This window comes from Carcharodon carcharias, chromosome 14 (genome assembly GCF_017639515.1).
Source record: "Carcharodon carcharias isolate sCarCar2 chromosome 14, sCarCar2.pri, whole genome shotgun sequence".
NCBI classification, from domain to species: Eukaryota; Metazoa; Chordata; class Chondrichthyes; order Lamniformes; family Lamnidae; genus Carcharodon; species Carcharodon carcharias.
In genome coordinates, this window is record NC_054480.1 from 63,322,327 (window position 1) to 63,349,002 (window position 26,676).

The following is a 26,676-nucleotide window of genomic DNA, read 5'->3' on the forward strand; positions in this document are numbered from 1 at the left end:
CCTTATTTTGTATACTGCGTGCATTCAGATACAACACCTTCAGTCCTGTATTTCCCGTCCCCTTTCTCATTGTCGTCCCTTTATCTGATGTGCTTGAAATTAGATTCCTAGCCCTTTCCAAACACTGTCCTATTTTGTGTTCTGGAGACTTTAATAGCCTCTCCTGGGCTTTTCTTTCTTTTCAGTTTTTTCATAATTATAATTTTCCATGAAGTTGAATCCACACCGACCCCCCCCCCCGCCACCCCGGATCCTTCCCCTCCCTTTCCAATATCCTTTCAAGCCGGTCAGAGACGTCCCTCATCCTGGCACCGGGCAGGCAGCATACCATGCGGGACTCTCGATCCTGCTTACAAAGGAAGCTATCAATTCCCTTAATTATAGAATCCCCTACAACTACCATTTGTCTTTTTGTTAGATATAGTGTTTATCAATTGTGAGTCTTTCATTAAAGTTCCTGAACAAATCATCTTCAATGCAGTGTTTTTAAGATGCACTACATTCTCCCTGTTACATTTGTGGCTGCGGTTTCAATAAGCATTTAAAGTCACAATCAAGGATACTGATGAAGTGGATTGTAACTCTAGCCCCAGTGGGGACTACCGTAGATCGGCAGCACTTCCTTACAATCACCCTCACTTGAGTTCAAAGCAGCCCCCTCACAGACACTTATTTTAGGTCTAAGAAAGTGAACTACAGCTCCTCCAAGATGACTACCAAGAGATAGAATTACCTTCTTCTAGATGGCCAACAAATTATTTAACAGGCTAGGTTATAATTACCTGGATATTATAAGCATCCAGGGGTCTCTCTTCAAAAAATTGTATCTTATAAGAGAGGCGGTTTCTTAAACTGCACACAGAAGACTACAAGAGAAGTTAAACTTTACTAATTTATTTACAAATTTATTAAAGAAACATTTAACATACAAAACATTTTAAAGCGGGTACTTGCATTGCAATGTTAATGACTATAAAAAGATTTTTAAAAGTCTTAGTTCTAATAGAAAATCCAGTGAATAAAACTTTAAAATACAATGCTATGGTTAAAATTAGTTATGGATATCTATCAAATATTCAAAATAATGTTACCTTAAATCCCCGAGTGGTTCAGTTGGACACAAAAGCTGTCCGATTTAAGATATCCAACCCCTCAACAATCGGAGAAATATTGGAGGGTTCTCAATACCCTTCTGCAATATCCCTGATTTTCTGAAGGGAAACTTAAGCGTTTATCCCTTTCTAAAACCAGGTTACATCATCTTTAGCAGCTGTGGGTGCTGCCTCCTTGATTAAACTCCTCCTTCTTGATTAGCTCTTAAAATTCACCATTAATTATTTGTTAAAATGGCTTTATTATATCAACGCTGTGAGCCGATATCTGGTCAACATTGTACATGATATGTTCCAATATCCTTCCTGATTTCTTCCAATTGTTTCCATTTCTTCATAAAGTGATTTTAAATTTTAATAGAAAAATGGAGATTGTTAAAAATTATTTTTTTGTTCTCCAGCTTGGATTGAGCTGCATTCCTATTATATTTATTTTTGTATCGGGTATCTGATCATGTCCAATTCTGATTCGCTAAGTTTTAGGAATGTCTCCTTAATAGATAATAGTACCAGGCTGTGCCATCATTAATCTTCCCTAAATTTCCTTTGCTAGTGGATGAGGCAGTTAAGCTTTTCTCTATTTCCAAAATAGAAAAAAGGCCCAGTGATACCTAGCGGATGGTACGGATGAGGCCACGTTTGTTTCTAGTTCAATACATGCTGCCCATGTATATGTTTGAGGTCTTCTGGGTAAAAATGGCTATCCATGAATCTGTGTCCATTTTCTCAATTCTAAAATATAATTCCCTAAATAGATATGAATTCTACCAATTTATTCATGTATTTCCTTCACACTGAAATGTTTCTGGTAGTGCAATGTGTACAATGAACTTGTGGTAATATTTTTAGAAATAAAAACAAAACGGTAGAAAAACTCAGCAGGTCTGGCAGCAGCTGTAGAGAGAGAAACAGAGTTAACCTTTCCAGCCTGTATGACTCTTCCTCAGAGCAATCTGCAAATAATATTTTTCCATCCTTGCTCATGAAGGTACAAAATTAACGTTTGTCTGTATTTTCAGGATGTACATTAAGAGTTTTGGATTGCTTAACTCTGACATACGATTCGTCCCCAATTCCGGTGTCAAATTTTCAATGGATAAAGCCTACATTGACATAGGTGGAAACTGGCATGTAACATTTGGACTGATGTATGTTTTTATATAATGTTCCTTATAGATTGTTGAAGGATTAAGTGTACAATATTCTGTTAAAATGTCAAATGCCCAGTTTCAAATGTTTACTATGGACAATGGAAGAATACGAACTATCAAAATACAATAAGATACTAATCTATCTGGCTGAGAAGTGTAAAAAGACAAATTAGCATTTTGGGGTTACTATACACCCCAACTCCCATAACTTCAATGTGAAAACTTTTCCTGATGTGTACCTCCATGCATTTATTTTAACAAATAACATCTTAACAAATCTGTAAATATATTTGCTAAAATTAACACCGAGAGCAAGCGTTTGGCATTACCCTTAAAGAATATTATTAAATTTGAGAATTCCATCTCCAAAAGCAGGATATTAGGATTACAAGTGTGGCCCAGCGTTAGCATTCTTAACTCTGAGTCAGATGTTTGTGGGTACAAGAACACAATGTCTAGAACGATGCTCCAGTGCAGTATTGAGGGAATGCTGCACTTCAGAGATGCCATCTTTCAAACAAGACTTTAAACTGAGGGACTATGTATCATCTCAGAAGGACATAAAGGATTCCATGGCACTATTTTGAAGAAGAAAAGGGGATTATTCTCCAATATCCTGGCCAGTATTTATCCTTCAATCAACATCACTTAAAAAAGAGCAACAGGACCTTGCGGTCTGCAAATTGCCTGCCGCATTTTCTGGGCTACAGCAGTAACTACACTTCAAAAGAACTTCATTGACGATAAAGTGCTTTGCGGCATCCTGAGGTCATGCAAAACACTGAATAAATGCAAACTCTTTCTTTCTGTCATTGGGATTGTTTGGAAACACACTGGGTAGGATTTTTGTCTCCCAATCGGAGCATGAAAGGGACGCGATAAGTAAAAAGTTCAGGATTTTTGAATGCAAATTCTACTTTGCATCCCAACCCCCTTGCTGTTTTTGTGCAGCCTTTCCGTGCGTCAGGAAGCCCTCAAGTGTGAACCTCGCATGCACCTCCTCAAAGTTCGGGGTTGCCATTGTGAGGACCATAGGAAATTTGAATTTCCTTCGCCATGCTATTTGAATTTCCTTCATCACGTCCTGGTTGTCATTGAGTTTCTGTAGCAGCACTAATATCATCCAATATCATCTTTGACATCATGTTCCAAACTTGTTTTAGTGCCTTTATTTTCCACAAATCTGGGAACCAAAGCAGGATTCAGTATGCAAGTGAGGTCTTTCTGATTTATAGTAATGTAGTTACTATAAATGTAGTTATATTTATAGACACAGATCTCTGCCTATGCTGTCTGCTGTGACTGTAAATGGGTGCACTGAAACAGCTTAGGGAAATTGACCTTTATATTTTCCATCCCTATATGCAGCAAAGCCCATAATGCCAGCCATAGTCTGGTACCTCATTTAATACTGGAGATAAGAATGGGGACTTCCAAGATAGGAATTTGGGGGCAATTCTTTTCATTATAAAGCTTCTATTGGAGTTATACTACAGGGTTTTAGTTTCACAATGTGTTGACATGCATAATTAATTTATGATTTTGGTCAAATCTAATTTGGCAGTGCTCTAATTTTAAAAAAAGGTTAAGCTCTTCAAGTTTATTTTCCTGTCTTGTATCTACCACAGAATTCGTTCTATAATAGTATGCATTATATGACAGAACCTGGACTTATAAGAAGGAGTAATAGAGGTCTACAGGACAGAACAAGGCCCTTCAGCCCATCGAGTCTGCGCCGGTCAAACAAGTATCCACCTATTCTAATCCCATTTTCCAGCACTAGGCCCATAGCCTTATTTGCCATGGCATCGCAAGTGCACATCCAAGTACTTCTTAAATGTTATGAGGGTTTCTACCTCTACCACCCTTTCAGACAGTGAAGTGCAGATTCCCACTACCCTCTGGGTGAAAAGTTTCTTCCTCACATCCCCTCTAAACTTCCTGCCCCTTACCTTAAATCTATGCCCCCTGGTTATTGATCCCTCCACCAAGGGGAAAAGTTCCTTCCTGTCCACCCTATCTATGCCCCTCATAATTTTATACACCTCAATCATGTTCCCCCTGAACCACCTCAGCTCCAGGAAGAATAACCCCAGTCTATACAATCTCTTCTCATAATTAAAACTCTCCAGCCCAGGCAACATACTGGTAAATCTCATCTGCACTCTCTTTAGTGCAATCACATCCTTCCTATAATGCAGATTCCAGAACAGCACACAATACTCTAGCTGTGGCCTAACCAGCATTTTATACAGTTCCAGCATAACCTCGCTGCTCTTATATTCTATGCCTCGGATAATAAATCCCATATGCCTTCTTACCCACCTTATCTACCTGTCCCGCTACCTTAAGGGACTGGTAGAAATGCACACACCAACGTCCCTCTGATCCTCGGTACTTCCCAGGGTCCCACAATTCATTGTGTATTCCCGTGTCTTGTTTGTCCTGCCCAAGTGCATCATCTCACACTTATCTGGATTAACTTCCATTTGACACCTGACCAGCCCACCTATATCCTCCTGTAATCTAAGGCTATCCTCCTCACTCTTTACCACCCCACCAATTTTCGTGTCATCCGCGAACTTACTGATTAACCCTCCTAAGTTCAAGTCTAAATCATTTATTATATATCACAAACAGCAAGGGACCCAACACTGATCCCTGTGGAGCCCACTGACACAGGCATCCAGTCACAAAAACATCCCTCGACCATCACCCTCTGCTTCCTGCGACTCAGCCAATTCTGGATCCAACTTGCCAAATTGCCTTGGATCCCATAGGCTCTTACCTTCGTTATTAGTCTCTCATTTGGGACCTTATCAAAAGCCTTGCTCAAGTCCAAGTAGACCACGTCAAATGCATTGCCCTCATCTACACACCTGGTCACATCTTCGAAAAATTCAATTAAATTGATCAGACATGACCTCCCCTTAACAAAACCATGCTGACTGTCCTTGATTAATCCTTGCCTCTCCAGGTTTGGATGAATTCTGTCCCTCAGAATTGCTTCCAATAGTTACCCCACCACTGAGGTTAGACTGACTGATCTATAATTGCCTGGGTTATCCCTTCCTCCCTTCTTGAATAATGGTACCACAATGGCTGTCCTCCAGATCTCTTGCACTGCTTCTGTGGCCAGAGAAGTATTGAAAATTATTGCCAGCACCCCTGCTATCTCCTCCCTTGCCTCACTCAACAGCCTGGGATACATTTCATCTGGGCCTGGAGATTTATCTACTTTTAAACCTGCCATAATACTTAGAACCTCCTCCCTTTCTATGCTCATTTCTTTAATTATATCACAGTCCTTCTGTCTGATTTCCATACCCACATCATCCCTCTCACTTGTGAACTCCAACACAAAGTATTCATTTAGAACATTACCTACGTGTTCCAGCTCCACACACAAATTACCACTATGGTCCTTAATGGGCCCTACTCTTTCCCTCGTTAACCCCTTACTCTTAATGTATTTGTAAAATAAATTTGGATTTTCCTTTATTTTACCTGCCAATGTCTTTTCATGCCCCTTTTTGCTCTCCTAATTTCCTTTTTAAGATCCCCCTACACATACTATACTCCTCTAGGGCTTCTGATGTTTTAAGCCCTTGGCATCTGCTATAAGCCTCCCTTTTCCTCTTTATCCAATCCTGTATATCCCTCAACATCCAGAGTTCCCTGGATTTGTTGGTACCATCCTTTATTTTTACTGGAATATGTTGTGCCTGTACTCTCCCTATTTCCTTTTTGAATGAGTCCCACTGCTCTGACGCAGACTTACATAAGAGTAGCTGCTCCCAGTCCACTCTGGCCAAATCATATCTGATCTTATTAAAATTGGCCTTCCACCAATTTAGAACTCTGATTTCTGGCCCATCCTTGTCCTTTTCCATAACAACCTTGAATCTAACGGCGTTATGATCACTATCTGCAAAATGGTCCCCCACTGGTACCTCTACCACTTGCCCGGCTTCATTCCCTAAAATTAAGTCCTGGGCCGCCCCCTCTCTTGTAGGACCTTCTACATATGGCTTAAAAAGCTCTCCTGGATGCATTTTTAAGAATTCCACTTCCTCTAAACCTATCACACTATGACTAACCCAGTTAATGTTGGGGAAGTTGAAATCCCCCACTATTACTACCCTATTATTATTTACACTTCTCTGAAATTTGCCTACATATCTGCTCTTCTATTTCTCACTGACTGTTTGGGGGCCTATAGTACACTCCCAGCAATATGATTGCTCCTTTTTTGTTTTTAAGTTCTACCCATATGACTTCATTTGAGGACCCTTCTAAGATGCCACCCCATTACTGCTGTAATTGATTCCTTGATCAATGTTGCAATATCCCCTCCTCTTTTACCTCCTTCCCTGTCTCGCCTGAAGATCCTATATCCTGGAATGTTGAGCTGCCAATCCTGCCCCTCTCTCAACCATGTCTCTGTGACAGCAATGACATCATACTTCCATGTGTTAATTTGTGCCCTCAACTCATTTGCCTTATTCGTCAGTCTCCTTGAACTAAAAAAAATTCAATCCAACCTTGCCAAACTCCCTTCTGCCATAAATAGCCTATGCCTTCTAGACTCACTTGCTCTCTCTTCTAATTTTGGGTGTGCATCTCCCCCTGCTGAACCTCCTCTCAGGATCCCTTCCCCCTGCCAAATTAGTTTATACCCTCCCCAACAGCATGAGCAAATTTCCCCGCAAGAATGTTGGTCCCATTCAAGTTCAGGTGCAACCCATCCACCTTGTACAAGTTCCACCGCCCCCAGAAACGGTCCCAATGACCCAGAAATCTAAAGCCCTCCCTCCTGCACCATCTCGCCAGCCACGCATTCATCTGGCCTAACCTCTTTCTATACTCACTAGCGCGTGGCACCGGAAGTAATCCAGAGGTTATTACCTTTGAGGTCCTGTTTTTTAATCTGCTTCCTAGATCCCTAAATTCTGCTTGCAGGACCTCATCCCTCTTTCTACCTATGTCGTTGGTACCAATATGTACCATGATCTCTGTCTGTTTGCCCTCCCCCTTTAGACTGCCCTGCAGCTGTTCAGTGACATCCTTGACCCTGGCACCAGGGAGGCAACATACCATCCTGGAGTCAAGTCTACGGCCGCAGAAACGCCTGTCTGTTCCCCTAACTATTGAGTCTCTTACCACTATTGCTCTTCCACCCCCCCTCTCCACCCCCGTGCAGCTGAGCCACTCACAGTCCCATGAGCCTGGCTGCACTACCTAGAGGAACCGTCACTCTCACTGTTTTCCAGCACAGAAAAACGGTTCTCAAATGAGATACATCCTGGGGATTTCCTGACTACCTGCCTGACACCTTCCTTCTCACTGATGGCCACCCATTCCCTCTCTGTTTGCACCTCCGTAAGCTGAGGGGTGACCACGTCTAAAATATGCTATCCACGAAACTCTCAGCCTCACAGATGCACCTCAGTGCCTCCAGCTACTGCTCAAGCTCTGAAACTCGGAGCTCAAGTAGCTGCAGCTGGTGGCACTTCCTGCACACGTGGTCTGTCAGAGCACAAGGAGCGTCTAGGACTTCACACTTGTTGCTGGTGGTACATAACACGGGACTGAGCTGCCCTGCCATGCCTCTAGTTGAAAAAACCCTTGCTTTAAGTTAAATACAGTAAAAAAAAGTTAAATTATTTATGTACTTTAAATAAAAACTAGAACTCTTACCTTTCCTTAGCTTAAACTATCTTAAACTGGAGAAAAAACACTTAACCACTACTCACCAATCAGCTCTCACCTTTGTGCTGACGTCACTTTTTGAAGCTTCCCACACTCATGGTGGTTCTGATCTCTTTACCGCTCTCTTGCACTGTTTTGTGATGTCACGCTTGTTATTTTCAACAAGAACTGACTGCAGGATGCTCTTCCCAGACTGCTTCACTGCGATGCTGACAGCAGGACACTCTTCCCGGATCGCTTCACCAGGATGCTGACTGCAGGACACTCTTCCCGGACTGCTTCACTGCGATGCTGACTGCAGGACGCTCTTCCCGGACCATTTCACCACAATGCTGATTGCAGGACGCTCTTCCCGGACCGCTTCACTGCGATGCTGACTGCAGGACGCTCTTCCCGGACTGTTTCACCACAATGCTGATTGCAGGACGCTCTTCCCGGACCGTTTCACCATGATGCTGACTGCAGGACGCTCTTCCCAGCAAGGACTTGAATAGTTGTCAACAGTGGTACTGTGCATCTATTATCATTAAACCTATGTACAGAGGTGCATGGGAATAACTGCAGCAAGGGAGATTTAAGATCAGATGGGAGACATAAGATTATTGTAACATTTAACAAGTCAGTTAATTATTTTAGAGTAAACAACATTGGAGTAGTAGAATCTGCTTAAGGCAGATCTCTTATTCATTTCTCCACACAAAGCATTTTGCACTGTCTCTTAAATTTCTTGTTGGAGCCTTCCATTTCCAAATTCAATTTGCCTAATATTATTATTCTCATTCTCCCTTTTTGCCTACATCTTCTAATCTTCCTTCAGCAAGCTCTCATGCCTTAGAATATAGCCAATCCAACCTTGTTGCCTTTTCTTGATGAAAACAATCTTTCCTTCTCCACCATCCTGAGAACTTTTTCATTGCTGTTGCGTTCTTTCCAACTGACCTGCTCAACCTATCATTTTCCAGAACCACATTCCACAACTTTCTAGTCTGGGATATCTGCTTTTCTTAAGGTCCAAATCAGTCTTGATAATTATTTTCTTAAGGTCCCTACTCTTTCATATGCTGAGCAATTCTTTGGGCAGAATTTTACGGCAGCGGAATTTTACGTTCCCGCTGAAGTCTATGAGGTTTAGAATGTCTCGCCCCATTTTACAGCCCCGTCCCCGCTAAAACGGGGCCGTAAAATTCTGCCCTTTATGTTTGGAGAATGCATTCTTTGCTAATGCTAAATAGCCAAAACCAGCCATTACATCAACTGTGATCAGTTCGGTTTTAGGAAGCATTGTGGGACCAGGAAGGGTATAACAGCGAAAGAAGCGTAGAATACCAGCAGGAAGTGTACCCTTGCTTTGTGGATTATGAAAAAGCTTTTGACCGGGTGAATTGGCAAGATCTTAAAGTGCTGGAGGTGATTAGAGTTAACTGAAGAGATAAAAGAATGATTTCATTCTGTACATAGGACAGACAGCTACAATCAGGAAAGTATTTGAACATCATATATTCATGTGCCAGAATTATAAGCTACTGTATATTGATGATTTGTTCTGGGCACAAGTAACAGTTTGGAAGAAAATACTGCACTGATGAGGGTTGACTAATTTATTCATGATTGTGGCAGATGTATCAACAATTGTAACATGTGCATTACCCTTCAATAGAAAAGATGGAGGAACCTTTGACCTGAACATTAACGATCTTTCAGCTGCATTCATTGTCAACATTTCGCAGGATAGCGCTCGACCAGTGCTGAGTTACAAAGACTGCAGTGCGAGTTTAAACAGTTTCGACCTTCAGCTTCATGGAGGAGGCAGGTAGGCTTATTGGGCAACATGGAAATATTATAGAATGTAAAACATCCAAGGAATACACGTTGTGAAGCATGCAGGGTATACATGTGAGACGTCCAAGATATATGCATTGTGAGACATGTATTACATTATAACAATTCTCATAGACAGTCGGTTTCACAGTAACCAGATGCTTCAGGTTTCTTCATAGTAGGGACAATTTTCATTTTCTGTGCAAGCTGTAAATTGGCATTTGTGGAATGACCATCCGTTATAAACCTCTCCTGCATTTACTTTCCATTAAATGCAATGGAAAAGAAATTGGGCAATTTATGTGCCTCCTTACTATGTTGATCAGAGAATGTAACGCGAAGAGATTTCAAGACAAGAAAGTAGCTATATTTGGAAAAGTTGCTTTCCTATCCTGAAGACGTTGACTTATGTTGTTGGTTAGTTCCACAGTTGCTGGGCAGCCTCAACCAAGTGGTAGTTCTTCATATGTCAGTGGGTTTTCTTCATCCTTGAATTGGATTGCAGTCAAGCATAGTCTGGTTCTTTTACCCCATTAATAGTGTGCACTTTATACAAGAAGTAACTGGACTGGAATCTAGAGCAGAATTCTTGTTGTCCATTCATTCCCCTCCATCATTCCTAGTCCAACAACAACTTGACAATTATAATCTCACTTACCTATACCTACCTATTTCATTTATTTATAATCTTACTTACCTTGGCTGAAGTCAGTTAACTTATTTGGGGACCTGCCTTGCCTTTACAATTCATTACAACGCTGGATGATCAACCAAGTGCTGGGAATTCTGTGGCAAGTAACTCACCTCCTGACTCTCCAAAGCCTGTCCACCACCTACAAGGCACAAGTCGGGTGTGTGATGGAATACACTTACCTGGATAAGTCCAGCTCCAACAACAGTCAAGAAACTTGACACCATCTAAGACAAAGCAGCCCAGATGATTGGCATCCCATTCAGCTGCACATTAAATATTCACTCCCTCCACCACCAGCACACATTGGCTGTAGTGTGGGCCATCTACAAAATGCCATGCAACAACTCACCAAAGCTCTTTCAGCATCACCTTCTCAATGGCAATTAGGAATGGACAATAAATGCTGGCCTAGCCAGCAATGCTCAGATCTCAAGAGCAAATAAAGAAAAAGTCATTGGGATTAACCAGTAGTTTTACAACTAGCTTAATTAAAAAAATCTAATAACCTAATTCCAATTTCAGTCATTCTTAGAAGCAAATAATGGATTAGTAGCAAAGAATGTAACTGTCTTGCATCATGTTACTATACTTTTGACAATATTATTTTTCTTTTCAAAGCTGGTTTTACAACTTGTTTCTTCCTCAAGTGAAAAATAAAATCAGACAAATCACTCCTCAGAAGGTAAGCTGAGACTCTATTGTTCTTTTTCCCTTTGGGTCCAAAGTTATAATCACTGGTAGTGCCAAATATGCTTGTAAAATGCAAGAGACTGTGCGATATTTACTCATAGGACCATGTGTGCAATAAGATAGATAGAACTGAAGAAATGGGAGGATTCGTTAAGGCCAGAGGTTTTCGTATTATTTGAGTTTAAAATGCTTATAAAGAATTAGGTTAGGGGGTCAATATGTGGGTAAAGGGTAAGAAATACAAGAAGAGCATTGTTAATAAGGCATAAGTTAATAATAGGCTTTTTTTATTTGTTCCTGAGATGTGACACTGACAAGCCAGTACTAGTTGCCCTGAGGACTTCAGTAGATTTTTTTATTCATTTACCAGATGTGGGCTTCACTAGCTAGGCCAGTATTTATTGCCCATCCTTAATCCCCCTTGAAAAGGTGGTGGCGAACTTGAACCTCTGCAGCCCTGTGGTATAGAGACACCTACAGTGCTGTTAGGAAAGCCAGAACAAATAGGACGTTATTGAACCAGTGGATTTTTACAATAATCCATCAGCTTTTAAATGACCATTATCAAGTGCTAGCCCACATATTAATGGATTTAACTCTGTGTAACATGAGATCCAAATCAGTCCAAATGAAACCAATGGCACCACAGAAAGAAAACTAATTTCTGGCAACTCCTACAGACCACCTACAAGAAGGAGATTGATATCCATTCACTTGAACAAATGAAAATTGCATCAGAAACTGAGGTGTGGGGTGAAATTATTCTTCACCAGTGGCACAAAAACAGCCACATTGAATTGGCAGCCCACTTTAGACCATGCTTGATTTTCTTTTCCAATTAAGTCAATGGGAAAAGAATTTGGAGGCAGCATAAAACAGGCTGTTAATTTGCTATGACTGCATTTCACTCTCCCAGTGAAGACCAGTTTCACCACGTCGCACCATGCCTCCCCCCCACCCAGCCCCCACAACATGTTCAAGAAACCACTCTCTAGTCTGTACTCTTCACGTAGCCAAGGACTTCTATTTACAAGCATATGCTGGGTGGACACAGCCTGGTTCTACAGAGTGTCTCTCTGATACAAAGGCTGAGTAACATATTTACATCTTTTAGTTATCACATTTCACTATACTGCCTAGTACATCCGCCAGTTACATGCCTAATGAGCAGAATTATTCAGGCTGCAGATGTCTCTGTTACCTCACTGGGAGGCTGGGAAATGCCTCGGTTCTAATGCCTCCCAGTCTGTGCTTTTATCAACCTGACATTTGTTTATCCATCCTGTGAAAGTCAAGTTTTATGACTTGTGATTGTTAGTTGGGTTCCCACAATACTAGCTATTTACCCATCATGCCTATGTGTTGGCTATATATTCCCATCATGCTTAGAAAGTGCTCTCATAACCACATTTGTCTATTCTAAAGCTACTAATACATGTCCATCCTAATCAGTTACTCTGCTTCACCCCGCCCCCCCCCCCCACCCCTCCCCACCTCCCAGTTCTGTCCTCACTAGAATTGCTGGTCACCTCAATCCATCTCTGCTTATTCAGCTCAGCCCCCGTGCAAATATTAAAGGATAATCAGATGGAAGGACATTAGATTTTCAAAAGATTCAAGTCGTAAAATTCAAAGAATGCAAAGAGAGTTAATAATTGTACAGGCAAATTGGAAATGATACTTATTCTGAAAAATGCTAGTATATATACTGATACTGGTATGTTAGCTTAATGGTTATGCTACTGGACTAGTGATCCAGAGAATATGAGTTCAAGTCCCACTATGTTCCTTTATGAAATTTAATGCAGTTTTACAGTTATGGAAATCAGGAAAACTGACCACAAAGCTGTGAGTTTGTAATAAAGTTTCAACTAGTTCATTAATATCCTGTAGGGAAAGAAGCCATCCTTACCTGCTCTGGCTTTTATGCAACTTCAGTCCCACACCAATGTGGCTGACTCTGAAGTGGCTTAGCAAGCCACTCAGTTGTATCAAATCACTACCAACATAGACTGCAGTGGTTCGCGATGAAGGCCCATGACCAGCTTCTCAGGGCAATTAGTCCTGAGAAGAGAGTTTTGAAAAAAACTCAAGATAACATTAAAGATTATGGCACTAAATAAGTTGAGACAATAAAAATATCTAGATATAACAGTTGTCCATAACTTGAAAACCTAAACACAATTTTTGTAGCAGAAATTGAAAAGCCCAATGAATGTTGGGATTATTGTTGGGTCATAAATATAACTGCAAGCAAGTAATATGTGCAGTCTGTAAAGTACTGGTATAACCATGTGTAAATTGTTATATCCAACTGTAACTGCATTTAAGAAAAGATACAAAGATGTTGGGAAAGACTGAAAGAGTCACAAATGACAAGAGAAGGCCAGTGTTCCCAAACCTCCTAGTCTGGCCCCATGCCCACCAGGAGTGCATATAATAAAATTATGGGCTCACTCCCCACAGTCTTCTGTCCCTAGATAGAAAATCATGGGGAGCAACACAAATTACATCTATATAATTCCTCTAATGTAATAGAATATTCTAAGGCACTCAAGGAGTATAACTAGATGAAAAATTGATACTGAGCCAAGGAAGCAGATATTAGGGTAGGTAACCAAGGACTAGGTCAATTAGGTAAGTTTAAGTATCATTTTAAAAAGGTGAGAGAAGTGAAGAGGTTTGGAAAGATAATTCCACAACTTAGGGCCTAGGTGGCCTAAGGCATGACCACAAAAGAAATGGGGATAAAGAAGAGCTCAATGTTGGAGGAATGCAGAGATCTTGGGGTGTTATAGGGCTGGAGATTGTTACAGAGATAAGGAAAGGGAGCGGCCACAGAGGGATTTGAACACAAGAATGGGAATTTTGAAACTGACACATTGGTGGACCGGGAACCAACTTGTAAGTTAATAAACTCAGAGGTGAAGGGTGAACTGGACCTGGGTGCGGGTTAAGATACGGAGAGCACAAGTGTGATTTCCTGTGCTGGGAGCATGCATTCACAAATCGTTCCTCAGATTTATTGAGTTGTAAAGAGAAGCTAAGGAATTTGAGCTTATTTGGTGTTATTTCTTGTTCCATACTTGTAAACTCTTGCAAAATCTTATTGCATTAAATTCAAAAGCTGATAGTTATAACCTAATGTTATTTTTTAAAAAGTACTGGAAGGAGTGTTGGTGAATTTCTCCATATATCTTTCTCCTTATAATTTTAATTATTCATTGTATTTATTATACAGCTGTGCTCTGAGTTTAGAAATATGATTGGAAAGCTCGAAGCCATCATCCAGACACTGAGCAGTAAGTACCCTCCATAAGACAATAAGCAGGAAATGTTCTGTTTTTGTGTCAGTGACTTTCGTGGGTTTTACAGTTTATTATTTTGTTTCACAGTTTCACAGCAACTGGATCGGTACGTAGAACTTGATTATTCGTTGGTTGGAGAGCCGGAGATCACAGCTAATTCTGTTGGTCTTCCCATTAAGGTAGGGTTGCCACGCCTGACAAAAGTCATAATAGTAAAGCTATTAATCCTTGAGAAGGAAGGCAATTTTGTTGAGTTGGGTTCAATTTCCCCAAACTTACATTTTCAAACACAGTCACATTTATTTTTTTCTGTAGAGCTTCTGGATAATCTAAAATAGCTAACAATGAGTTAACTCCATGGACATAATCTGGACAAAACTAACTTCTGAAAAATTCCATTGGAGGACCATGACATTTTGAAAATATTTATGGGGCTAAAACTGCCTGGCTCTTCTCCTGTGAGAGTGCAATGAAAGGATCAAAAAATAGGTGAGGAAATGTGAGATCCTGGCTTTCACCACAAGTTCCCACTCAGTGGAACCTCAAGCCACAAAACCTTAATATCAACGTTAATAGAAAATCTATCAGTGTTAACAGGATTTGAATGACAAAATTCAAAAGGGAAGTTCACAAGTTAAGGATACAAAGAGGAAATTGTGCTTATAAAAATAGTTGGAAATGTATTGCAATTCTACAGTGAACTCTATGAACCATTTAATCATTGTTTTCACAGTCTGCATTAATTTATCAATAGTACTTACAAGCTCGCTTACACTCCCGCTTATCTTTCGTATTCTACTTAACCCTGTGGAAAATATGATGTAAGTCATGGTTATACAAAACTTTGCTGTGATTTTTTTTGTCAGAATCTAATGTTGAGGGTAAAAAGAACAAAATCTCCTGGGAATAATGTTAAAACACTACATGGGAAAATCTGCTTATCGATCCGTTTGCCAAAGGAACCAATTTTTCCCTTCATGCTATATCAAAAACCCTCATAATTTTGAATACTTCTTTTGGGTCTCCCTTAAACTGCTCTGCTTGATGGGAGCAATCCTAACTTCTCCAATTTCTGCACATGACTGAAGTTCTTTATCCCTAGTAGCCTCATGTTAAGGGAGTAGGGCCTTCAAGCCTGCTCCACCATTCAATGAGGTCATGGCTGATCTTATTATGGCCTTAATCCCACTTTCCTGCCTACCCACAATACCCTTAAACTCCCTTGTTCGTCAAGAGTCTAACTACCTCTGCCTTAGAAATATTCAACGACCCTGCCTCCCCTGCTCTCTGGAGAAGTTCCACAGACTCACAAACTTCTGAAAGAAAAAATTTGTCCTCATCTCTGCCTTAAATGATTTTTAAACTGTGTCCTCTAGTTCTAGTCTCACCCACAAGGGGAAACATCCTTTCAGCATCCACCTCTCAAGTCCCCTCAGGATCTTATATGTTTCAATAAAATCACCTCTCATTTTTCTCAACTCCAGTCAATACAGGCCCAACCTGTCTAACCTCTCCCCATAAGATAACAACCCTACCCCTGGAATCAGTTCAGCGAACCTTCTCTGAACAGCTTCTAATGCATTTATGTCCTTTCTTGAATACTGTACATGGTATTCATGGGCAGAATTTTGCCGTCGGCAAGCCGGGGGGCGGGGCCCGCTCGCCAACGTGTAAAGTGACGCGGGATGACATCGGGCGGAACCCCTGACATCACCCCGGTTCATTTAAGTTTTCAGGAAGACGGGCCCACAGCAAAATCAACTGCGGGCCCACCGACCTGTCAATGGCCATCTGGGGCCTGACAGGGTCATTTAAACAATTAAAGGACCTGCCCGTCCAACCTTAAGGTTGGTGGGCAAGCCAGGAGCCCTGGCAGCAAATAGAAAATACATGAAACCTCATCCACCGGCAGGATGAGGTTTCATGTAAGGTTTTAAAAAGTTTCATAAACTTATTATGTAAATTATGAACATGTCCCACCTCATGGACATTGTCACATGAGGGGGACATGTTAGTGAATTTTTTTGTCCATTTTCATATTTTTAAACGTTTCAGTGCTCTCCCTGAGGCAGCACTTAGTCTCAGGGAGATGTGCGTTCTTTTGTGCGCGTGCGCGAAAGAGTGCACTCTCGCTTTTGGGGAATCCCCCATCCTCACAGGAAGCACATAGTGCTTCCCACCAGACATCACGCTGAGCGGGCCTTAATTGGCCCACCCACGTGAAATGGCAGCAGGGCCCGCTTTCCCTGCGGGGATCAGCTCCCCGTCCACCGGAGATTCGGTCGGGCCCGCCTGCCCACCAGGCGGAAAATTCTACCCCTTATGTGGTCTCACCAAGGCCCTATACAATAAAGCAAAACATCCCTACTTTTATATTCCATTCTCCTTGCAATAAGCAAAAAATACCATTTGCCTTCCTAATCATTTGCTGTCCCTGCATACTAACTTTATGATCCATGTACCAGGACACCCTGGTACCTTTGTACTAGAGTTCTGCAATCTCTCTCAATTTAAATAATTTGTTGCTTTCCTATTCTTCCTGCCAAAGTGGACAAGTTCACATTTTCCCACATTATACCCCATCTGCCAATTATTCCCACTCATTTAACTGATCTAAATCCCTTTGTTATCCCTATCCCTAATGTCTTCTTCACAACTGACTTTCCTGTCTATCTTTGAGTCATCAGCAAATTTAGCAATTATACATTCAGTGTCTTCCTCCAAGTCATTAATATAGATTGCAATTAGTTGAGGCCTCAGCATTGATCCACATGGCATTCCACTCGTTACATCTTGCAACCCAAAAATGACCCATTTATACCCACTATGTTTCCTATTAACTAACCAATCCTTTATCCATATTACTCCCTAATCATTACCTCTTAATTTGTGTAATAATGATGTGGCACCTTGTCAAATGCCTTTTGGAAATTTAAGTACACCACGTCCACAAGTTCCCCTTTACCCATATTGTTTGTTACTTCTTCAGCAAATTGTAATAAATTAGTCAAACACTTTTTCCTTTTCACAAAACCATGTTGACTCTGCCTGTTTGCATTGAGATTTTCTAAGTCCTCTTGACTCCCCTGCTTTTGCACCCTCACTCAATATAACAGCATTTATATTATACTGCCTCTCTATGGGCAGAATTTTCCCCCCATCATGGGGGGAGTTAAAGAAGAGGTGCACAAAGGCACGCCTCCAATCTGGGGTGCCGCCATTTTACGTGGGTGGGCCAATTAAGGCCTGCCCAGTGTGACATCCACACAGAAACATTATGCTCTCCCTGTGCGGGTGAAGGGGGATTCCCTCTGCTGAGAGTGTGCTCTTTCGGGCATGCGCCCAAAAGAGTGCACTCATCTCCCTGAGGATAAGTGCTGCCTCAGGGAGATCAGCTGTACTGTCAAAACCATTAAAAATAGAAAAAAAATTCCCTGACACATCCCCTCATGTGACAAATTCGCATGAGTTGGGACATGTCCATAGCTTTTAAAAACACTTTAATTACATTTTTTAAAACCTGCATGAAACTTCATCCCACCTGTGGATGAGGTTTTATGCTTTTTTCTAAAGCCCATCAAGGCTCTTGGCCTGCCCGCCAACCTTAAGGTGGTCCATTAATTACTTTAATGACTCTGTCACTGGCCTCAATTGGCCGTTGACAGGTCAGCAGGCGCACAGCTGATTTTGCTGAGCCCCCCCACCTACCTGAAAATTTAAATGGGGCACGGTGACGTTGGGAGTTCCGCCCAACATCACCGCGTGTCATTTTACGCGTCGGTGAGCGGGCCCTGCTCGCTGACGGGAAATCCTGTCCTATGTTGTTTTTCCCAAAGTACATCAGTTTACATTTAGCCACATTAAATAATATCTACTATGGCCGGAATTTTCCAGCCTTCCCACCCAGCAGGTTCCCCTGTGGTGGGGCCAGTGAGCCATTGAAATCTCCATTCACATCATTGGGACCAGAAGATCCCGCCAGTGTGAGGGGCTGGGAAATTCTGGCCTATGTGTCTGCCCATTTCAGCAGTTTGGCAATGACCTTCTGAAATCTGCTGCTATACTGTTCACTGCTTACTAGGTTGTCAGGTTGGGTACTTCCTATACCCAAATCCAGGTCATTTATACATAGCAAGAAAAGCAATGGTCCTAATATCACCCCCTGGGGCAATAGCACAGTACTCTCCAGTCAGAAAAACATCCAGCTTTTGGATGTCCAATCTTTCCTTCTAATGAAAATATGCCTCGTTTGTATCCAAGGTTTCTCCACCTTGAAGGCCAGACTTTGTTAATTCATTGCTTTCCTGGACTATCTTTGTTTCCAGTCCACCTTTGCTAGATCCCTTCTCAAAAACTAAATTGGTCTCTACCAGTTGAGCGTTTTCACCTTCAGTTTTTCTTTGTCCCTTTTCATAACTACCATAAACCTAATTATATTGTGATCACTATTACCCAGATGTTCTCCCATTGTAACACACTCCAATCACCCTATTTCAATGCCTAGATTGGATCCAGTACTGCTTCCTGCTTCATTAGACTAGAAACATTCTTAGTAAGGAAGTTCTCCAGTACATATTTTAGAGTTTCTTTGCCTTCATTCCCCTTAACTCTGCCTTTTCCTAGTCTATATTAGGGTAATTGAAGTCGCCCACTATTACTGTCTGACTGGTACAGGTCCGTTTTGCTCCAGAACTGGTCCCAATGCCCCAGGAATCTGAAGCCGTCCCTCATGCACCATTTCTCCAGTCATACATTCACCGGCACTAGCTTCTTGTTTCTGTACTCACTTGCATGTGGCACTGGGAGAAATCACAAGCTTATCACCTTTGAGATCCTGCTCATTAACCTTTTTCCTATCTCCTGAAACTGTATTTGTAGGATCTCAACCCTTTTCTTACCTATGTCATTGGTTCAAACATGTATCACAGCTTCTGGTTGATCTCCTACTCATCACAGAATTCCTGCATTGGTTAAAGCTACCCATATACACCTGCAAGTGTGCCATTTGGGATCATGTCTATTGTTGCTGAAATGCATGTCTTTTTCCATAATGCTTGAATTCCCTATAACAACTGCATTTCAACAATTTCTCATGCCTCCCTGTACAACTGAATCGCTTACGGTGCCACGGATCTGCCTCCAACTGCGTTCCCACATTTAATACTGGTTTGAGAGCACCACACTCCCAGTCGATCTTGTACTGCCTGCCTGTTCCTCTATTCTGCATGGTGGTCACTCACTCTTGTTCTCTGCAGCTGCAGTTGACCACCACTCTCAACTTCCTTTAAGGAGACCAGCTGTTCCTGAAGCTCAGAAATTCTAAGCTTGAGCTTGAACTCGAGCAGTTAGTGGAACTTCCTGCATATGTGATTTTCCAGGACACAGAATATGCATGCTACTGCCCCAGCTTTCCTGCTATGCTAGTTAATTGATTCTTTATTTTTAACTGCTTTTTTTCAGCCTTAAGGCCAATTAACTGTTTAGCTAACACAAGACCACTAAAATCCTAACCACGAACACTAAACTAACCGTTAAACTAAATACTTATGTCAACCATCAAAAATATAGCCAATACTTACACTAACACTCAAAAACATGAACCAATAAACAAAATGCTTATCTGTAATGTGCCGTACCATTCCACATTCTCTGCCCACTATGACAAGACTTTTTCAGTTTCTCGCTCTGTCTGCAATATGATGCTATGGCTCTTCCAATTTGCTCTGCATTCTTCCAAAATTCTCACTGAAGCATCTTTTACGTTGAATATTTACTACATATTAAAAATGCTGAGGAGGTTGCAACATTTCATTTCAATATGCACTTAAATTATCATTAAGTTTTGTATCTGATAAAATCCAGTTTGAAATCATGAACATGTAGTATCAATTGCACCTGTTACCACTGTAATCAGCATTTGCAATGAAATTTAAGAGTGTTATGCACTTACTGCTTTCATTTACATGCTGTTTTGATCCTCTTCTAAGAGTTCCAGTAAGTACCATAAAAAAATTTGGCCAAACAATCTCACTTAAAGTTGAGCACGTAAGCCATTTAGAAAAAAAGCCGCCTTGTTCTAAAAATTGTCAGAATATCCCTTTTCTGTGGAGTCTCTCCTCCAACCCCTTGTGGTTACTGGTTTTAAATAACATACGATGGCTGTTCTCCATAAATTATTATAAATGTACTGAGTTACTGACCCCATCTTACTACTTCCTTTCTATCCCTTCCTCCCCTTCATCTCTATCACCTACCCTTTTCTTTACCTCCCATCCTCTCCCCCTCTCTATCTTAACCTGCTTCCTTTACAACCCCAACTCCTCTTTGCTCCACTCCAGCCCCACTCTCCTCTTGCCTCCCTGATCCTTCGTCTAAGTCCCAATCCATTTTCTCCCTACACCCATCCTGATATGGCTCGGTTATCCTCCAACCTCTAATCTAACTTGGCCTGAAAACGAAACTTGAAAACTCCCCTTAGGAGACCAGCTAGCCTTTTAAAATTATACAAGTATTTGTTCAGCAAAATGTGGATATACATTGAATAAGATAGCAATATCCTTAATGATAAGAAACTTCAAAATTTTAAAGTATACTGCAAATTGCATTGAATAGTATGCAATAATTCCATGCTACCTTGTAAAATATTTGACATTTGCTGTGTCAAGTTACTACCACCACCTCATTATCTTTGGGGACTCAGTTATTTGGTACATGCTATCCTGCTCACTTTTTCATGTTTTTCACTGAGTTTATAATCAATCAGTTCTTGAATTACTGAGAATCTTCTGTGATGCCTTTAGGGTGAATTGTATGATGTTCAACACCACAAGGAGTCTCCATTTACTGCACAATCATTTAACCTTCCAAATACCACTGACCATATGCTGATCCTTGGACTGTCGGAGTATTTTATTAACACAGGAGGATTTGCGTATTTTGTAGCTGGAGCTTTGCAATTTAACATCACAGATGATATGGTAAGTGAGCTATTCTTTTGGAGTACACTGATTTCAAAGCAAATCTGTAGTGATTGACCAATTCCTCCCACCAGGAAATACAAGTTAGAGTCCCAAGCCATGCCTGGTCATTAGAATGTGCTTACCCTCTTTTGATGCATTTTTCAGTTCTTGACTAAGCTGCCTCTTGGGGCCATCTGCTGATTTCTCAGTGGCACTGACAATTGTCTAATCCAAATGTCCCTACATGTTTGAGTAAAGTGATAACATGGGCAACTCAGACCCCTGTTCACTGAAATTAGAACAAAGGAGCCTTTAATGTCTAATAGGATAGACAGTAAGATGGAGAAGAAAAAAGGTGTGTATGACAAATGCCAGGTTCACAACACAAGTGGGAACCGCATTGAAGATGTAAGGTTAAGAGGGCAAGTGGTATTAATTTGTACTTTGCATCTGTTGTTACCAAGGAAGAAAATACTAAACTTGTAATGAAGCAGGAGGTAGTTGAGACACTGGATGGGCTAAAAATTGATAAAGCAGAGCCATTGGAAAGACTGGCTGTACTTAAAGTTGATAAGTCACCAAGAATGGATTAGATACACCCAGTCATATGGACTCAAAACATTAACTCTCTTTCTCTCTCCACAGATGCTGTCAGACCTGCTGAGTTTTTCCAGCATTTTCTGTTTTAATTTCAGATTTCCAATATCTGCACTGTTTTGCTTTTATCTAGATACACCCAAGGTTTCTGAGAGAAGTAAGAGTGGAAATTGTGAAGGCATTGGCCATAATCTTCAAACTGATGGCACCAGTGAACTGGAGAATTGTAAATGCTACACACTTGTTCAAAAAGGGTGTAAGGATAAACCCAGCAAATACAGGCCAGTCAGTTTAACCGGTGGAAAAGCTTTTAGAAACGACAACCCAGGACAAACTTAAACTGTCACTTGGACAAATGTGGACTAATTAAGGAAAGCCAGCATGGATTTGATAAGAACAATTTGTGCTTAACTAACTTGCTTGAGTTTTTTGCTCATCTAAACAAGAGGGTTGATGAGGGTAATGCAATTGATGTGGTCTATGTGGACTTCCAAAAGGTGCTTGATAAAGTTTAGTATCTCCTTCTTTGGTAATGACAGATGCAAAATACTAATTAATATCACTTTCCCTCTGAACCTTACATCTTCTTGGTGGTTTCCTTTTGTGTTATGAACTTGGCATTTGTCATAGCAGGTTTGTCAGCAAAGTTGAAGCCCATGGAATAAAAGGGATAATGGCAGCATAGGTACGAAATTGGGCTGAGTGACAGGAAACAAAGTAGGCTGTTTGTTTGGACTGCAGGAAAATACATAGTGGGGTTCCCCGGGAGTCTGTTTTAAGACCACTTGTTTTTTTGATCTGTATTAATGATCTAGATTCCGGTGCAGAGCACAATTCCAAAATTTGCAGATGACAAAAAACTTGGAATTATTGCGAACTGTGAGGAGGATAATGACATACTTCAAGATATGGTGGAACATGTGATAGTTGAAATTTAATGCAGAGAAGTGTGAAACGATATATTTTAGAACAAACTCTCCGGAGAGACAATATAAAATAAAAGATATAATTCTAAAGGGAATGCAGGAGTATAAGTATTCAAATTATTGAACGTGGCTGGGCAGGTTGAGACAGTGGTTCATAAGGTATATGCAATCTTGGATTTTATAAGTAGAGGCATAGAGTAAAAATGCAAGGCAATTATGATGAACCTTTATAGAAAACTATTTCAGCCTCAACTAGAGTATTGTGTCCAATTCTGGACACCACACTTTAAGAAGACTGTAAAGGCATCAGAGAGGGTGCAGAAAAGATTTACAAGAATAGTTTCAGAGATGAGGGACTTCAGTTGTGTGAATAGATTGAAGGAGAGGAAAGAATGCTGAAAGGAGATTTGATAGAGGTGTTCAAAATCATGAGGTGGCTGCATAGAGTAGATAGGGAGAAATTGCTCCCATTGGTGGAAGAGCTGAGAACCAGAGGACACCAATTCAAGGTGAATGACAAAAGAACCAAAGGCAACATGAGGATAAACCTTTTTACAAATGAGTGGCCAGGATCCAGAATGCACAACCTGAGAGTGTGGTGGAGAAAGATTGAATTACTTTCAAAAGGGAATTGAATAATTATCTGAGGAGAAAGAATTTGCAGGGCTACAGGAAAAAGGCAGGGTGTGAGACTGGGTGAATTATTTTGCGGAGAGGTGTTGTCGACATGATGGACCGAATGGCCTCCTTCTGTGTTCTAACCATTCTATGATTCCATGGGAAGGAATCTCCTATTCTTGGCGGGAGTCTCGCTCACTGTCTGAATAAGTGGCCAGACACCTCCGTGACTCTTAGGAGGAAGGCCCACTGTATCTTCTGCCCATCAGGCAGTTAATTAGATAGCGGCAGTCCTTCCTCCTCACTAAGGACCCTGGAATACTACATATCGCCCAACAAGAGCTGCTGGCCAATCAGAGGTCTGCAACTCTTGCACTCAGCAGCGCCATGGAGGAGGCTGGGCCTACTGCTGGAATAACACAGCTCGGAGTTCCAGGATCGGAGAGCAACCCAGGATAAAGTTAAGTGCAGTTCGGGTGGAGTCTCGCAGTGTCAGGGACACAGGGAGAGGGGTGCCATGAGGGTCAGCAGCAAGGCAAGGGGATTGCTGTCAGTATCCACCCCACTGTGCTATGTCCATGCCCTCGATCATGCACAGATTAGTGAACATTGAGGGATCCCACCTCTACAGCTGACATGCAGACACACAGTTTTATCAATCATGCAATTCGCATATTAGCAGGCCCGCCTGGAGCTGGGAAGATTGCAGCTGAGGCGAGAAGAGGCCTTTAATTGGTCAATAATTGAACACTTAAGGGACTCAAGTGGAGGTGGGACGGGAAGGTCGACCAACCAGAACTTACTTCCGGAGGAGACGGGAAGGTGTCAGGTATCGGTCCCAACACCAACCCTCCTTATTTTCAGGTCTGCCTCCTTCCTCGCCTCCGGCCAGGGCAAAAAATTTCAGTTTATGATTCTATGGTTGATAAACAGATGGTTGTCCACAGTGCTGATTATCATTGCCTGTGGCACAGATAAGAAACCAAGTCAACAGCTTAAACTGTAACCATTCTAAATATGTGCAGTCTACTAAACAAGTCAATCTGAGGCTGCTTATTGATAAGACTGGTCAATGTTTTCATATATGCTTTTTTAATGTTGTCCTATTTAGAACAATCACAACAAGTTTCACATGGCTGGGAAGATGTAGTTGATCTGCCTGATGTGTGGACCTTATGATTTTCATCCATAAATTAGATGACCTATATCTTTAGTCACATCTCTTACTGCAGGCACCTGATTGAAACCTGTCAACATTGCATTAAACTGATGGTTCTGCAGCAGTATGTTTTCAGGGAAGGTGAAGCCTTATACAAGAATGCTAGAATATATGTTGGACTTCTGCTCAGAACATTGGTTCAATCTTTTAAGTTAGTGAAAATCTGTCTGTCATATCAGCTCTTTAATAACATTAAAAATTCAAAGAACTATGCCAGGGATCATTCTGAACATTAGAAATAAAGTTTGAGATGTATTTTTTTAATGCTGTTTGAGGTCGTACTCCAGCTAGTGTGAAACCCATCTCCAGATGATCTCATGTCACAAAATTTGGTGCAATGATGGAGTTTACTTCCCCAGTCTTTATGTCAATGTAACATGAAGGTCATGGGCCTGGAATTTCCTTGGGAGCTGCTCAGGCTTCACCACTAACTGTGTCCTGTAAACCGCACAACAATAACCACCTGAAGGGAGTTAAACAGTAACTCTTCAACTCATACAGTTTTTCTACTATGCTCTTTTTTAGTTTAATAACCTCTGCTCTGTAATCCTCTTGCTGGCACCCATTCTAACAGTGTCCACTCACATATAGAAAGATGTACAAAGTGCATTTGTCAGACAATAGCCACATTTATAATACTATAACTAATTTCAGCACTTCTCTTTACTAGTTTGTATGTCTAGTCATACAATGGCACAAATATCTAACTGCATGTACAGATTAGAATACTTGACTATTTGCATGGGCAAGCCAGAAGAACTCAAGAATGTTTTTATAACAATACCTGAAAATCTATTAAACCAGAGGATAGCATATCATATTAAGGGTATGTGCAGAAATCCTCTTTCTCCAATCTACAGTCTCAAAATACAGAATAAAACCTGATGAAGTGACACAACATCTATCTCATATATGTAAATAATGTGCCAAGAACGCCTCAATGTTGTGTCACTTCACTTGCTCTTAACCCACTGTACAAATCAAGTCTTAAAAATCTATTTCATCCATCAGGATGATTGATAACTAAAACATCAGGGTCAGAATCCTAATTAAGTTGCCTAACAGGAAGAATTCCTCATCAATTCTCATACAGTATCCATACCTCATCCAGATATTGCATTTTTCCATCTCATTTCAGATTCCAAAGGACATACCAGTTCGACTCAACACATCCAGTCTGAAAATTTTGATACCCAAGGTACTAATTAACTTTTTGATTTCCGTGACCAGTAATGGTTTGCATCTATTTAAATGATACTAATGCTTTATTAACATTTTTTTAGATGTAAGAATCTTTTGTAAACTACAAGTGCACATTCTGTACTGTACAAACACATATTTTTGCACTTTTTAAAATTGTTTATTCTTCATTTTGTAAAGCAGCTGTTTTCTCTCTCATTCCTCCCTCACACATGGAAAATTTGCAAAAGTTGGCAACCTAAAATTATAAACATAGGCAGTGTCTCTCGCCATTGTTTTCCAATACACTGCTTCAGCTTTCAAACATCTTTCTTCCATGTTCAGGACTGCACCATAGTTAAACTGATCGCTGCATAATTTCTAAAACACCATCATTTACTATGAGCTGAAATCAATTGATTAACATTTGACTTTGCTGGAAATCAATTTGTCAGTATTTGTCAGAAATTTAACTTGACTTAATTTAATTTAACAAATTTAATTTAACAAAAATGACTTTAATTTCTGACTGAGCTGAACCACAAGGTAAGTTTTAAAAAGACTGACAACAGTATTTTTATGTGACCTAAGCAGAAGTTCTCAAAGTAGCCGAACATTTACATAACTTCAGCTTGCAAACTACAAAGCTATCAGAAAGGAGTTACGCTGCCTGGAAGTAGTCCACCAGGACAA

General features: G+C 40.9%; 1 protein-coding gene across 2 annotated transcripts in view; it reads left to right on the top strand.

Annotated features, from left to right (window-relative positions):
- Nucleotides 1–26,676, top strand: part of LOC121286783 (lipopolysaccharide-binding protein-like) — a 60,789-nt gene that overhangs the window by 14,099 nt on the left and 20,014 nt on the right. The window contains exons 4-10 of one of the 2 annotated variants that reach the window (XM_041203821.1): nucleotides 2,132–2,260; nucleotides 9,633–9,785; nucleotides 11,106–11,169; nucleotides 14,419–14,479; nucleotides 14,573–14,664; nucleotides 21,286–21,462; nucleotides 25,943–26,002. In XM_041203821.1, coding sequence (XP_041059755.1) covers nucleotides 2,132–2,260; nucleotides 9,633–9,785; nucleotides 11,106–11,169; nucleotides 14,419–14,479; nucleotides 14,573–14,664; nucleotides 21,286–21,462; nucleotides 25,943–26,002 — 736 coding nt within the window. The remainder of the gene's footprint in view (nucleotides 1–2,131; nucleotides 2,261–9,632; nucleotides 9,786–11,105; nucleotides 11,170–14,418; nucleotides 14,480–14,572; nucleotides 14,665–21,285; nucleotides 21,463–25,942; nucleotides 26,003–26,676) is intronic. The other variant, XM_041203822.1, reaches the window with a different exon arrangement.